At 42.9% G+C, this 15,922-nt stretch overlaps 1 protein-coding gene across 1 annotated transcript in view; it reads left to right on the top strand.

The window, feature by feature from the left end:
* Positions 1-1,925: 1,925 nt before the first annotated feature.
* The window catches only part of LOC310855280 (dual specificity protein kinase CLK2-like), an 18,806-nt gene continuing 4,809 nt past the window's right edge, over positions 1,926-15,922 (top strand). Inside the window, exons 1-5 of the mRNA XM_083760226.1 lie at positions 1,926-2,812; positions 5,967-6,048; positions 9,550-9,616; positions 12,112-12,228; positions 15,166-15,332. Of these exons, the coding sequence (XP_083616352.1) occupies positions 2,747-2,812; positions 5,967-6,048; positions 9,550-9,616; positions 12,112-12,228; positions 15,166-15,332 (499 nt within the window). The 5' untranslated portion in view covers positions 1,926-2,746. The remainder of the gene's footprint in view (positions 2,813-5,966; positions 6,049-9,549; positions 9,617-12,111; positions 12,229-15,165; positions 15,333-15,922) is intronic.

Consider the following 15,922-nt stretch of genomic DNA (forward strand, 5'->3'; position numbering starts at 1 on the left):
TTAAATGCTGAGGTAAAGAAAAATCGCACATCTGCTTATTTTAGAAACCTCATTGAGAGCATTCCAATATTCTTCTCCATCTATATTCTGCCATTGGGAGGGTATCTTTACATGCACACAGAATATTACGTTACCACTTTCTTGCAGATGGTACATTATTTTAGCCACTTGAACCCTAGCGCCACTATTCTGGGGGGGGGAAATATTCGCCAAGAATAGCAGATCTACAAGCTCAACCAAGTGTGAAGAGGTGTGGTGTTGAGGGAGAGGAAAAAAGGAGTATGCATGCAGTAGACCCCTGGGGGTCTCCGGTTAAAAACAAAAGTATAGGGTTTAATTAGTTAAGGTAAGTGTTGGTTAATGAGCGCCAGTATATTACTATGAGTACCAGTAGGGGCGCTGTTGTGCCAGAAACAGAGAAAGGGATAGTGCTGCACTGTTGCCTGCTAATGAGAGAGAGAGGTGGGTGGGAGTTGCACCACTCGGTTCACACGGGTGCGATTCTTTTTGGACAATTCATTCTTCCGACGAACACAATTGGTTGTGTTTGCACTGCAGCTGGGTGACGAGGGTCGTATTAATGACGCTGATGATGATTTATAGTAATAAATAACACAAAATTAAAGCAAAAGCATAAAACATTAAAGTAATAGCGCAAATAGCAGTGAATAAGGCAAACCGGAGCTGTGCTTAAAAAGCCATCTACAGAGGCTGCCTATCTTAGGTGTTTATTCCAAGCTGTCGTCCCGCAGAAGCAGAATGCCGCACTCGTTGGTTAGCCTTTTCAGCCGGTTGTGGAACGGAGAGGAGTAGCATCTTCCGCCCCCAAAAGCGTTATTCTACAACAGGTCGTTTCGAGGAAGCAATCTGATTGGTTGAAACGGCTTCTAGCCGTGGATCAAACCAGCACCATACACCACCTAATCAAAACAAATAATTCAGCTTCTCTGTTTTCCCAGAGCGCTAGCAAACTCGGTGGCTAGGCTAGCTAGTTTATTGGGACATTTGTGGTCTGTCATTAAAAAAAACAATCAGCGATTTTCTTAGTTTTAAGGGTAACCGTTGTAGAACTGCAATATTACACTTGAGGGTGTGGTTTAACGTGATTATTGCCACTTCAGTGATGTTTGCGGAACTCGACTACGTTCCTGACCGCATCCCTGATCGTGGCAATAGTCACGTTACACCACACCCTCCCGTGTAATATTGCTTAACTCTCTCCTGCTGAAATCCCTCACTGTCAAGTGGGGAAAAGGTTGTGTGTATCGGACACACGTCGGCACCCAACCCAGTAAGGGTCACAGCACTGCAGTCACAAAGTACTGCAGTATTGCATGACAAAACAAAACTCCCTAAAAAAATTCCATAGATTCCAAAGAGGGTGGGGTGTATACTGTATATCCCCAATGTGGCACACGTGTGTGGCTCGGCAATCGCAGATCAATTTTCCAATCCCACTGTGCGCTGTCTGGCTGAAGCAGCAATCCCTACGAGACGGCAACGTGATCGGACGTCGCTTCCTTCCCAACTTGTCATGAAACCTTAACCGACTGGCACACTTTTTTCCCAACATAGCAGAGGAGAGGTCCTTGGCATCGCACGGGCCTTCGAAACATAAGCACCAAGACGGATCAAGGGAAGGGATAGAGACGGGGAATTAACCCATTCGGAACGGGGAACCCCTTTTGGTGTTTATTGTAGCGTTATGTTATACTTTAGCTATTGGAAAAATAGCAGATCTACAAGCTGCTATTCTGGTATTTTTTGAAAAGTCTTGAAAATGTGGTGCAGATCTTTGAATATATATTCTTTCAGAGCAAACGTTTTAAGTCAGATCTTTGCTTATGGGGGAGATGCTGGAACAACATATTTTCAGATGGGGGTCGGCGACCAATTACATATAATTTTGAGGGTACTGACACAGAAACATGGCTTTTTCAGAAAACTGTCAGGATTTTAGAAGCCATTTTTTTAGAATCGTCCTCGGATCTAAATGGGTTAAGAGACCACCACCGGCCACCACAGCTAACAAGATCCTGCATAGTCTTTACTTTCAGGCCTCTTGAAATCCAAGTACTCCTTAAAGGTGATGTATAAATATAATGTGTGAAGACTCAAGAGAAGATGGCTTGCCTTACAGGAAAAAGACCACCAGCAGGGGGCAGGAGATAACGTACCGTCTCCTCTCTTCATCTTTCTCTCTGTTCCCTTCATTATCTCTCAGTCCCCGGAGGTCCTGACCAACAACTTATTAATAGTATCTGTCTTAATACCGTCTCTCTCTCTCTCCTACTGTAACCTCCTCTCCTTCCATCTCCACTCCTCTCTCCTCTTATTTCTGTCCTCTGTCTCTGATACTTCCCCCTCGTCTCTCTGTCCGTCTGTCTGCCTCTCTATCTTGTTTGTCTGTTTTTCTCACAACTGTCCTCTACTCTCTGTATCCTTTCTTCACCTCTTCTTCTACCCGTCGCTTCCTACACATTCCACCTCTTCTCTCCATCACCAACTCTCTCTCCCTCTCTCTTCCTGTGTCTGTCTCTCTTTGTGTGTGACTGTCTCTACCGGGCTTTGTCTCTTGTCTGTCTCAGAGTCGGTCTCATCTCTCTACATCTCGGTTATAGTCTCTGTCCCTGTGCCCGTCCGTGTGTCGATCCCCGAGTCCTCCTGTCTCTGCGTCTCTCTCTTGTCTCTGTCCGTCTGTCTGTGTGCGTCTCTGTCCGTCTCCATCTGTCTGTCTCTCTCTGTTATGGGGAAGACGAAGTTGTCTTCAGTGCTGAAGAGTTTCCTGGACGGTCTGTGCCTCTGCCTGTCAGTGAGTATCTTCAAATAATAATAATATGCCTAATGCCGATACTAACAGTGTTGCGTACTACTGCTACTATCACACTATCACAACTTTACTAGGGGGAGAGTATATGTTCATACATTTTTCAAGGTTTGTGTATATATATATATATATATATATATATATATATATACAATGAATACAACCAACATGCATATGCAATCGTGTCATGCCAGTAAATGAAAAACGTTGTGAGCTTGTAGATGGGGATATTTGTTACTGTTTGTTGTACGATGATGATTAACCAAGTCATGATCTCTTAATAATCTGAACTGTGGGGTTTATTCATGGGACTAGACCGCGTAAACATGGATCCAAATAATTGACCATGAAGCATGCTGAAATGGCATGTGAAATGTGTGTTACATCATGCCTTTCACGGTGGTAGTGGAATAGCTACTAATTCCACTGCAATAACGGTAATGATACAAACAATAACACTAGTAATAATGCACAATACATAATCATAATTGTAGCTCAATCAATCTCTTCTGATGTACACGAACTATATTTAGCATTATATTATATTAGCATTATTTCTGCATTCCGTCTCTGTCCTGAAGTATCAACAACAACCCACACTGCGTGTGTGTGTATGTGTGCACGATGCTCTAGTTTCGACTTACTTCATGCTGCTCCCAATGTGCTGTGTTCACTCCAACCATGCATGCACGCGTACACACACACACACACACACCTCCTCACATGTAGAAGTCGCTTGTTCAGCACTGTTGGTGTGTGATATTAATACCAGGCTGACAGCTGATAGGAACAGACTGACACAGCCACGCACGCGCGCGTGCACACACACACACACACACACACACACACACACACACACACACACACACACACACACACACAGCTGTAGATCTGTATGGGCTGATGAGAGACGGGTTCTCATTGACTTGTGAAGCGTCACCAGCGGCCATCCGAGTCCCGTCCGACTTCAAAAGGTCTCTCGTCGTACCCGCCGCCAACCAGAGTCTGTGAACTTGATCCACTCACTTTAGAGTCTCTCTCGAATGTAAACATTTTCACCTATAACCTCCAAGCCCAACGATGCCGGGGTTAATGGGGGGGGGGGGGGGGTGCACTTGACAAGTATACACAGCTCAGTGGCCTTGTGGTTAGAGTGTCCGCCCGCCCTGGGACTGGGGAGGTCGGGGGTTAGATCCCTGCGGCCGGGGTCATATATATACCAAAGACTCTGAAAAATGGACTGCGTCCAACCCTTGACAGCGTCAAGGGTTGGATTGCGGGGAAATCCCCAAGACATGCTATAGCGTCTGGGCAGTGTTGATTTCGGCGACTAAAACTTGAGACGAAAAATGTTCGTCGACTACCCTTTTCCACTGATTAAAACTAAATAAAAACAAACTATGATGACTAAGACTAAATATACTGACAATTTCGTCAACAAATAAAAACTAGACAAAAATGTTATGAAGGGACTATAGTGGACAAGAGATCCAGTATAAGTCATTTTACAATTAGCTGCATGCTGAACATAGCTGATTTACAAGCTCACAACGCGTTGTGGGCTTGTAGATCGGCTTTTTTCAGCGAAAAGTGAAAAAATAAACTGTCATTACGACGGCATCAAGGCCCACCAAAATACATTGTGTTCGACTAAATCAACTGTAGATTTAGTCGACTAAAATCTTGTGATATTTAGTCGACTGAAACTAAATAAACTATTCCAAGAGACTTGACTAAAACTAAAATCAAAATGTGCTGCCAAAAACAACACTGCGTCAGGGTGTCCAGGGGGGTGTAGGGGGTGATAGGCTCGTAGCTGCCCTGTGGGCCTCATGGCTCTGCAAGGCTGGCTTACTTGACAAGGACAGTCTGCCCGAGGGCACATTGACTCTGTTCTTTGCATTCTTTGTATGGAGACAACGGGGTGGTTTCAACGTCGGCATCTGTTTGTGTACGTCTGGAAACTCCCGTCCGTCCGTCTAGGACAGGCTTCAGGCACACCAAACTGCTGGGACTTTCTAACAGTTACATTTTTGATTGATTATTTACAGAAATTTTTATGTCGCATTTTAATTGAAAATAATTGCTTCTCGGGTCAAATTTTGCCTGACATTTTTCACATCTGCTCTTTATAGCGCCACCAGGAGGCCGACATATGTAAAACACATTTTCTATTATTACTCCTTCAGATTTGATCCAAATTTCGCGCAAATCGGTGAAATAATCGACCTTCATCGCCTACGATTGGCTTCTAAACCTTTCAGGAGTAGCCCGCTTTGTACCTGTTTTGTACAAATTGCCACAACTACTCAATGCAGCGTCCGATTGCGGTGAAACTGTGCATGCATATTCCCACTAGGCTGAGGAAGAAATGCCACTTGACAGTTTTCAAATCAGCCTCATGGTGGCGCTACAACAGGCCAAGCCGCGTCTCACACACACACACACACACACACACATGATTATATTACTCCTAAACATTTTGCCAAACACCACACACACTCCTATCCTCCTGGTGGAGACCTGTGCCCTGAAAGGCACTTTTTCTAGTATTTGATTAATTCATTACAAATCCTTTAGTTTACCAATTTCCTGCCGATTTTTACGACTTCTCTCCCCATGGCTCTCCCTGCCGATGACTTTTAGTTTGCTTTCATTCATTCAGAAAGAGATCGCTCGTAATCGGCTAACGCGTGACTCGGCTATGCCAAATCTTGAAAAAAAGCCGATCTACAAGATTGGTTATTTAAAAATATATAAGAAATTATGCATTTATATAGCGCCAAATTTATCCAAGGCGCTTTACAGAGATTGTGCATTACATTCACACACACACATTCATACACCGATTACCGCAGGAAACCATGCAAGGCACCAACCAACCAGCACATCGAGAGCAATCGGGTTCAGAGTCTTGCTCAAGGACACTTCGACACTAACTCTGGGTTCAAACTGGCGACCTTGCGGTTCCCATCCGGTCACTCTACCCCTGAGCCGCCCCATTTTCGCTGAATGCTTCCCCCCCCCCCCCCAGAACATGGACACTAAATTTAACGTGATTTAATGTGTATATTTAACTTACTTTTATTTTTCTTCTTCCCCCCCATGTACCCTTTCTAACTGTGACCTCTGACCCCAGCGGAGCCGCAGGCGGGGACGGAGCAGAGACAGCGAGGACGGTCACCTCCTCTACAAGACCGGAGACCTCCTGCAGGACACATGTAGGTCAAAGGTCACCACCATGTCCCCGTCCCATCCCCCAGCCAGTTAAACCCATTCTGGGCGGGAACCCCTTTTGGTGTTTGAAGCATCATGTTATGCTTTAGCTATTGGAAAATAGCAGACCTACAAGCTCGTCGCGCGGCACCGAGTGCCACGCTACGAGCTTGTAGGTCTGCTATTTTTGAAAAATCGTGAAAAATGTGGCGCAAATCATTGAATATATATATATTCTCTTTGAGAGCGAATGTTTTTAAGTCAAATCTTTGCTTCTGGGGGGGGTCCCTGGAACAATATATTTCAGATGGAGGTCGGCGGCCAAATACAGATAATTCTGGGGGTCCTTGACATGAAAAAGGTTGAGCACCACTGCACTTACATTTTCTGAAAACTGTCATGATTTTGTAGAATCGTCGTCGGGTCTAGATGGAATAAACATAAACTGCCCCACCGATAGGATGCTTCTGTACACAGTGGGAACCTCGTGTTCTTTTCTACAGAGCACCGACGTCTGACGTCAATATCGGTACTAGAGGGCGCAAATCCACCGGTTCATGCACTTTTTATTACTTGCGCAAGCAGAGCGCGCAAGTAATAATTTCGCCTGGTCCGTATGCACCGTCCCAGCCAACCCGCCACTTTTGATGCATATGCAAATAAAACAGCAAATTTGTGCCTGATTTGCTGGGACCAGATTACATAAATGACCATATTTCTTATATGTCATCATTGAGAGCTAGTCATACATATAATATATATATAATCTGTAAAATAAAATGGCAAATTGTGCCTGATCTGCTGGGACCAGAGTACATGGTGTGTATATGTATGACTAGCTCTCAATGATGACGTAAGAACTATGGTCATTTATGTAATCTGGTCCCAGCAAATCAGGCACAAATTTGCTGTTTTATTTGCATACGCATCAAAAGTGGCGGGTTGGCTGGGACGGTTTTTGGCGCAAAGTAACCACAGTATACCGCTAATCAACTTACAAATTATATATATAGTATATATGTATGACTAGCTCTCAATGATGATGTAAGAAATATGGTCATTTATGTAATCTGGTCCCAGCAAATCAGGCACAAATGTGACAAAATCCAGCAAAAAGGCTACTTTTCCATTTTTCAGATTTTTACAGATTATTAAAGTACATAATGTAAGCTTTCATATGATGTATCATTCAATGAAATTGGACAATAATTGAAGGAGATATAACCATTTTAAAATGATTGGGGCCTTTCACCCAAAGCTGAGAAAAGTCTGTTTCAATATTCACAACATTTTATCACCTTAGAGCTGGACAGAAGTGGGTGTGACAATGGGAGGGACAAGGGACAATAGGACGTTTTAGCTGTCAACAGTGCAACACTAGAAACACTGACATGTTTAAGCCAGTAGAACAAACAATGCAATTTGTAAGGTGCCCCAATAAACCCTTTTGAAGTATTAAATACTAAGTATAAGTATTCAAGTATTAAATACTAAGTTATGTGTTCAATTTAACGTATACACTACCTGGTTGTAAATAGCTGCAGTAGGCTACACCATTTTATGCAGGTCTACTTTAAGCAATCAAAGTCAGACAATTGACCCAGTATTTTAAATAAATAAAACCGACGCATCAGGCTATGATGTTGTGCTTGTAGATTTGCTATTTTAATAAACAGATCTGTCCACATGCAGTCACAATGCCTGGTTTCTATTTAGTGTGCAAGGCTTACATCCGGTCTAAAGCCCACCCACTGTATGCGCTGATTTATATACACAATACATACACGATCCGTATCCTGACCTCCCCTCACCGGATGTTGAATTAACAGTACCAACGGCCGTATTTGAAAAGATGTATCTTTTATCTAATCTTTTACACAATAAACCGATTTCCCGACATTTCCTTTTCACTTGATACCGTTTCGTAGAGAGGGCCTACACAAACGATCTATATACCAAATGAAAGCCCCAGTTTCGTAGTTTACATGGCATTTTGATTTTTTTTAAATGAGCAAAAAATGAGCGAGTTATGATTTAAAGAAAAGACGAGTGATCTTGGCTCTTTGCGGGTGGAGGAAAAAAAAAGAACACTTAACACACGTCACACAGACAGCTAGCTACCGTGGTTTTGTTTATTTTCTGTAAAGTATAACCCAAATGCTCCTCCATACTACTATAGCCATGTAGAATAATTCTGTGTTTACAAACACAAGCACGCTAATGGGCGGTGATCAGAGCGTGAAACCTGAGGACAAAGAGATTCCAGGACCAATCGAAAACAACATGCAAATCTCGGAACTGCGCTTCTCTGCCCCAAAAAACAATCTGTTTGAATGAAAACCTTCAACATTCAAACTGTGTTAATATGAAAAAAAAAGAAAATCACATAAAAAAAAAACTAGTCCAAGATTAAATACATTTAAAACAATTGACAATTTACAATAAATAATAAAATAAATATACTGTAGCCTATAACATATTTTAATTCAGTTCATATACCTTTTTTTCATCACATATCAATGATTTATTTTTCTTTGAAAAACTAAAAAGGGATCCAAAATACTTCTAAATTGATAAAACTGTATTTCTTATATAGATAGAAACTTGAACCATACTTAATAATACTAGGTGTTTACATGCATGAAGTAGGTAGGTAGCAAATAGTTACACCTAATAATTAGACATTTCAAACGTTCCTTCACAGAGATACTGAGATTCCACAGTTTACAGCGGTCGAAAGTACTTGCGCGCTCTGCTTGCGCACTAGTTGGCCATTTATGGCCTACTAGTGTATGCAAGCAAGCAAGTATGCACTCGACAGAGTGCAGTTCTAGTTTGCATATTAATCCCCATAGGAGGGATTTTAGATCACCTCATATAAGAACTGTTTGATAATTAATCACCAAGAATCATCAACTGACTGAGAGAAAACGCTATTGCTGCTGAATTAGTAAAATTTTCGCTAGAAACGGACTGTACTTCCAAAGAGAAGTTCAACGCACTTCAGTGAATATAGTGAATGACTTTTATTTATCATAAAGCGTTTTCCTCTTCCATTAAAACGGTGATAAAGTGTGGTCGTATTGTATAATACACCTTTTAACCCATTTTAGACCTGAGGACGATTCTTAAAAAATGTCTTCTATTATTAAAATCCTGACAGTTTTCAGAAAAACCCTATGTCAGTGTCAAATGTCAAAACATTTTTATCTCAAGGACCCACAAATATATGTAATTGGCCGCCGACCCACATCTGAAAATATGTTGTTCCAGGGACCCCCCCTCCCAGAAGCAAAGATTTGAGTTCAAAATGTTCACTCTGAAAGAATATAAAGCTGACCTACAAGTTATTGTAGATCTGCTATTTTTCAACAGCTAAAGCATAACATGATTCTTAAAACACCGAAAGGATTTGATGTCCCCAAAATGGGATATCTAGAGTGTTAATGTAATGTTTTCCAGTGTGTGTTATAGTGGCGTGTACGATGATGACGTTGTGTTTTCAGATGAGGTGGTCAACACGTTGGGGGAGGGGACCTTTGGGAAGGTGCTGCAGTGTGTGGACCATGGCAGGTGAATGCATACTGTACTCTTAACACATACACTTAACTACTAGGGGTGTAAAGACATGGTAACTGTATCGAAATATCGATTTTATTCACAAAATCACACCCGTGTGAAGTAAGTGGTGCAACTCCGTCTGGGGGTTCCAGACCCACAGGAACGCATCCAGGGTGCCGGCCCGATTCCGGCGAGCCGCCCCGTGTCCGAAACGGTTGAGAAATGACAGAGTTACAAGCATGCTGTTTTCGTGCTCAGCCACCCACACACACACCCACCCACACACACAGTCACTTAAAGGGACACTTCACCCTTTTTGCAAAACAATATATGTTAATGACGTTTAGAAGCTTTAGAACACTTTCCTGGGGGTCTTTATGTATGTAATATGTGATTTTAGATATTTTAGATTGTAGCAGTGAGCCCGGTGTCTCTGTCATGGACACTGGGCTCACTTCCTTCCTGGACTACATTTTGTCTCAGTAAGACAGCTCTCCCCCTATCCACAAGGAGGAGCAGTGCACCAAAGAATTATGGGAATTGTAGTCCAGGAAGGTAGTTAGACCAGTGTCCATGACATCAGAGACACTGTGCTCACTGCTACAATCTAAAATATCTAAAACCACATATTACACACATAAAGACCCCCCGAAAGTGTTCTAAAGCTTCTAAACGTCATTAACATATATTTTTTTGCAAAAAGGGTGAAGTGTCCCTTTAAGGAAGTGGTTGTACCACTTAAAAGTATATCGATATGTAAACCGCAAGTATCGTATCGCTTGACTTTGTGTCGTGTCGTTTTGCAATGGAAATAATCTGTATCGAATCGGTTTGCAATGTAAATAATCAATTTGAATCATAATTAAACTACTTGTGCATTGTATTTAGCAATTTTTAGAAGAAAAAAAGAAAAGGATGGCTTTGATTACTAGCTACAATTGGTCTATCGTAAAATGTATGTATTCTCTGTGTTCATGCCAAGACGTGGGTTTGTCCATATGTGTTCAAGTACAATGTCCATCTCTTTGCCAGAGAATCACTGTGCTTAATTTATTTATATCCATAATAAATCTTTCCCTTAAAACACCTGCACTGCCAACAAGTTTCACACATATTTAATGTATTTGCTAAATAGTTTACTGTATCGATTTTAAATCATTGAATCTTATCGTATCGCCCAGGGCCGGATTTACCCTCCCAAGGGCCCCCGGGCTAGAGAACATTTCAGGGCCCCCCTGGGCATTTTTGCTGCGTGGCCGAAAATAAATTGTCGTATTTTGTTCTAATTTCCCTGTAATTTTGGGGTACCCAGTACCCCCCCAAAAGAGAAAGGAAGGCAGACAGACAGTCTAGTCGCTGAATGCAGGCTGCCATGCACAGCGACATTGGCTGTATATACAGTATACCGGTGTGTGTGTGTGTGTGTGTGTATATATATATTATTATACTGTATATAGCTTGAGCTTGTAGATCTGCTATTTTTCAATAGCTAAATTATAACATAATGTTTAAAACTGCCACTTGAATGAAATGTGACTTGATTGATTGACATCAAAAAGGGCTCGTCAGCTCAAATCCACAATGCAATATTTTGTTTTCAAGAGTTTTTCTGTGCACAAACATCGGTAGCATTATAAATAAAAATAAACCCTACCAATTTGTCTTATATGTAATGCCAGCGCCCGCTGTTCTAAAGCACCCTCGGGTACATATTTAAACTATTTAAAATGTTCAGCAATAGTGGCTAGATGTTGCGGAGCTGGTCATTTTTAAAGTAGTTCTCAAGTACAAAAAGGGTGGGCACCCCTGCAGTACACACACACACACGCACACGCGCACACAAGGGCAAAGACACAGACACACACTAGCAGTGACGTAGACTCCGTGACGATTTATAAAAACATTTCGTCTCTGCACACTAGGTCCTTTCAAGTGCCGTGTGCCTCAGCAGCACGCGCTGCAGTGCCTCATAAATTGAGTTAAGGCTATTAAAACTCAGCGCCGTTCGAGATTTAGTTTGGACTTTAACCTTGTATATCGTTTATAACTACTTAAACCCAATATACTCTCAGTCTCCCAGGGGGTCTATAATTTAGCCAATAATAACCCCCCCCCCCCTCGTTTCACCCCTCTGTCCTAAGTGCTATTATTTGGGAATGTCGGTTAGTAGTATGAAGGCAATGCAAACAACAGAGGCTCGACATGGTGGGCAGAATATCTTTGAACCGGCTTTCCGTTGGCCAACACCCGACACCACCTGCATCGCCCTCACTAATCACCGCCTGAAATGTGACCCCTGCCGCCGCCGCCCCGTTATCTCCCTAAAGCACACTTAACACCTTTCTCAGGCCCCTGTGTGTGTGTGTGTGTGTGTGTGTGTGTGTGTGTGTGTGTGTGTGTGCGTGTGTGTGTGCCCCTGTGTGTGTGTGTGTGTGTGTCCCTGGTGGTGATTACTACTGTTACAGTATTGGCTACTGTTAATACTAGTGGGTTGTTGTGCTTTGCAGAGGAGGACCTCAGACCGCGGTGAAGGTCATCAAGAGCCAGGAGAAGTTCCGAGAAGCGGCCAAGCTGGAGATCAAAGTCCTGGAGAAGATCAGAGAGTGCGACCCGCTGAAGCAGCAGTCAGTTTTCTCCCCTAACAAAAACCACACAGAATGTTATAGTCGCTGTCTGTCGAGGCAGGAGAGCTTGTAGATCTGCTATCATTTTTGTCCCACGATTTTGCATTTCCTTTTTTTTTTTACCCAGTCAGTGTCAATTTTCTAATGTAATCCTGGGCGTCTACACTTCCCCTGACAACCTGGGGGGGGGACGCGGACTGACCTCATGCTTCCTTCTATGCATGAGGAGTCCATGCTGCTTTTCACACCTGACGGGGGAGTTTCCCCCGCCGGACGTAGCGGGTGGAAGGAACAGTTCCTTTCCCCTCCATCAGCGCCCCGGCTGGCCAGGGGGAGGCAGTTTAGAGACCAGGATTACTGCATGTTTTTTGTGAGGGTACCTCTATCTACCCTTACAAGTAGCCTGGCTAATAAGCCAGACCGAATCAGCCGTTGGCAAAAAATAATTGCCTGCCCGCGACAGTGCTGTGATATTAGTCTGGCTTATTAGCCAGGCTACCTTACAAGTAGTATATCATTTAAAGGACCACTTCACCACTTTTCAACCTATCCTAGGTCCTCACTAATAATCATGATAAAATGTCATGATTTTTTTCTACTCTCATCTGGATGTCTATGTCTCATAGGAGGGCTGTGGGCAGTTTAGAAACCGTCTTCCAGTGACATCATCATTAGGCAGATTATTTTTTAAACAAGATTTTTTACAAAAATGTTTAGATTTTCAACGATGGCTTCCATTTTCGCATTGCAACTTTTCAGGACAAGAAAGCCTGCTGTTTGTATTAGCTTGTATTCCTGATCGATGATGTCACTGGAAGACGGTTTTCTGAACTGCCCACAGCCCTCCTATATGAGACACAGACCAAGTAGAAATAAAAATGATTATTATTTAGGATATGGATATGAAGATGTTGAAAAGTGGTGTAGATCAGCTATATTGTTTTTAAGGGAAAGTGAGAGTCTTTTTGGCCCTTTTCAATCCTGCACCTGACTTACCTGAAAGGGGCCAGAATAAGTATTGTGTAATAAAAACAAAAGAAAAGATAGCATTTAAAAAATAGGGGCATTTTGTCTATAATTTCAGTTTAGTTTTAGTTAACTTTAATAAACTTGAATAACCTTTAATAACGAGATGTTGTGATGGTTTAACTAGTCCTCCCCCGTCTTTCAGTCACTGTGTTCAGATGGTTTAACTAGTCCTCTCCTGCCTGTATGTCTGTCTGTCACTGTGTTCAGATGGTTTAACTAGTCCTCTCCTGCCTGTCTGTCTGTCTGTCTGTCACTGTGTTCTGATGGTTTAACTATTCCTCTCCAGATGGTTTAACTAGTCCTCTCCAGATGGTTTAACTAGTCCTCTCCAGATGGTTTAACTAGTCTCTCCTGTCTGTCAGTCAGTCACTGTGTTCAGATGGTTTAACTAGTCTCTCCTGTCTGTCAGTCAGTCACTGTGTTCAGATGGTTTAACTAGTCTCTCCTCTCCTGTCAGTCACTGTGTTCAGATGGTTTAACTAGTCTCTCCTCTCCTGTCAGTCACTGTGTTCAGATGGTTTAACTAGTCTCTCCTCTCCTGTCAGTCACTGTGTTCAGATGGTTTAACTAGTCTCTCCTCTCCTGTCAGTCACTGTGTTCAGATGGTTTAACTAGTCTCTCCTCTCCTGTCAGTCACTGTGTTCAGATGGTTTAACTAGTCCTCTCCAGATGGTTTAACTAGTCTCTCCTCTCCTGTCAGTCACTGTGTTCAGATGGTTTAACTAGTCCTCTCCAGATGGTTTAACTAGTCTCTCCTCTCCTGTCAGTCACTGTGTTCAGATGGTTTAACTAGTCCTCTCCAGATGGTTTAACTAGTCTCTCCTCTCCTGTCAGTCACTGTGTTCAGATGGTTTAACTAGTCTCTCCTCTCCTGTCAGTCACTGTGTTCAGATGGTTTAACTAGTCCTCTCCAGATGGTTTAACTAGTCTCTCCTCTCCTGTCAGTCACTGTGTTCAGATGGTTTAACTAGTCCTCTCCAGATGGTTTAACTAGTCTCTCCTCTCCTGTCAGTCACTGTGTTCAGATGGTTTAACTAGTCTCTCCTCTCCTGTCAGTCACTGTGTTCAGATGGTTTAACTAGTCCTCTCCAGATGGTTTAACTAGTCTCTCCTCTCGACCTCTCCTGTCAGTCACTGTGTTCAGATGGTTTAACTAGTCCTCTCCAGATGGTTTAACTAGTCTCTCCTCTCCTGTCAGTCACTGTGTTCAGATGGTTTAACTAGTCCTCTCCAGATGGTTTAACTAGTCTCTCCTCTCCTGTCAGTCACTGTGTTCAGATGGTTTAACTAGTCCTCTCCAGATGGTTTAACTAGTCTCTCCTCTCCTGTCAGTCACTGTGTTCAGATGGTTTAACTAGTCCTCTCCAGATGGTTTAACTAGTCTCTCCTCTCCTGTCAGTCACTGTGTTCAGATGGTTTAACTAGTCTCTCCTCTCCTGTCAGTCACTGTGTTCAGATGGTTTAACTAGTCCTCTCCAGATGGTTTAACTAGTCTCTCCTCTCCTGTCAGTCACTGTGTTCAGATGGTTTAACTAGTCCTCTCCAGATGGTTTAACTAGTCTCTCCTCTCCTGTCAGTCACTGTGTTCAGATGGTTTAACTAGTCCTCTCCAGATGGTTTAACTAGTCTCTCCTCTCCTGTCAGTCACTGTGTTCAGATGGTTTAACTAGTCTCTCCTCTCCTGTCAGTCACTGTGTTCAGATGGTTTAACTAGTCTCTCCTCTCCTGTCAGTCACTGTGTTCAGATGGTTTAACTAGTCTCTCCTCTCCTGTCAGTCACTGTGTTCAGATGGTTTAACTAGTCTCTCCTCTCCTGTCAGTCACTGTGTTCAGATGGTTTAACTAGTCTCTCCTCTCCTGTCAGTCACTGTGTTCAGATGGTTTAACTAGTCTCTCCTCTCCTGTCAGTCACTGTGTTCAGATGCTGTGCTGGTTCAACCACTCGGGTCACGTGTGCATCGTCTTCGAGCTGCTCTCTCTCAGCACGTTTGACTTCCTGAAGAGCAACGGCTTCGTGCCGTACCCCCTCCACCACATCAGACACATGGCCCACCAGATCTGTGACGCCGTCGGCTGTGAGTATCAACCCATTCTGACCTGAGATCAGATTCATACGAGGTTTCCACTGGGACACACACTGGTCTGATTAACCCATTCTGACCTGAGATCAGATTCTAAAAAATGTCAGTCGTTCTTCGATTAAAAAAAAATAGCAGACCTACAAGCTCGTAGCGCTATGAGCTTGTAGATCTGCTATTTTTCAATAGCTAAAGCATGACATGATGCTAACACCAAAATGGGGTCCTGTTCAGAATGGGTTAATAGCCCAATTTGGGAACCCCTTTTGGTGTTTTATCCCATTTAGACCTGAGGAAGGTTCCATACAAATGTCTTCTAAATCCTGACTTTTTTCTGAAATACCTATGTTTCTGTGTATCAGTGGTGCTCAATATTTCATGTCAAAGACCCCAAAAAATATATGTAACTGGCCCGTCTGAAAATATGTTGTTCCAAGCGACCCCACAGAAGCAAAGATTTGACTTAAAAAAACGTTCGCTCTGAAAGAATATATATTCAAAGATTTGCGCCACATTTTCACGACTTTTCAAAAATAGCAGACCTACAAGCTCGTAGCACGCCACTCGGTGGCGCGCTATGAGCTTGT

Source organism: Protomyctophum parallelum (genome assembly GCF_964188405.1).
Source record: "Protomyctophum parallelum genome assembly, chromosome: 3".
NCBI lineage: Eukaryota > Metazoa > Chordata > Actinopteri > Myctophiformes > Myctophidae > Protomyctophum > Protomyctophum parallelum.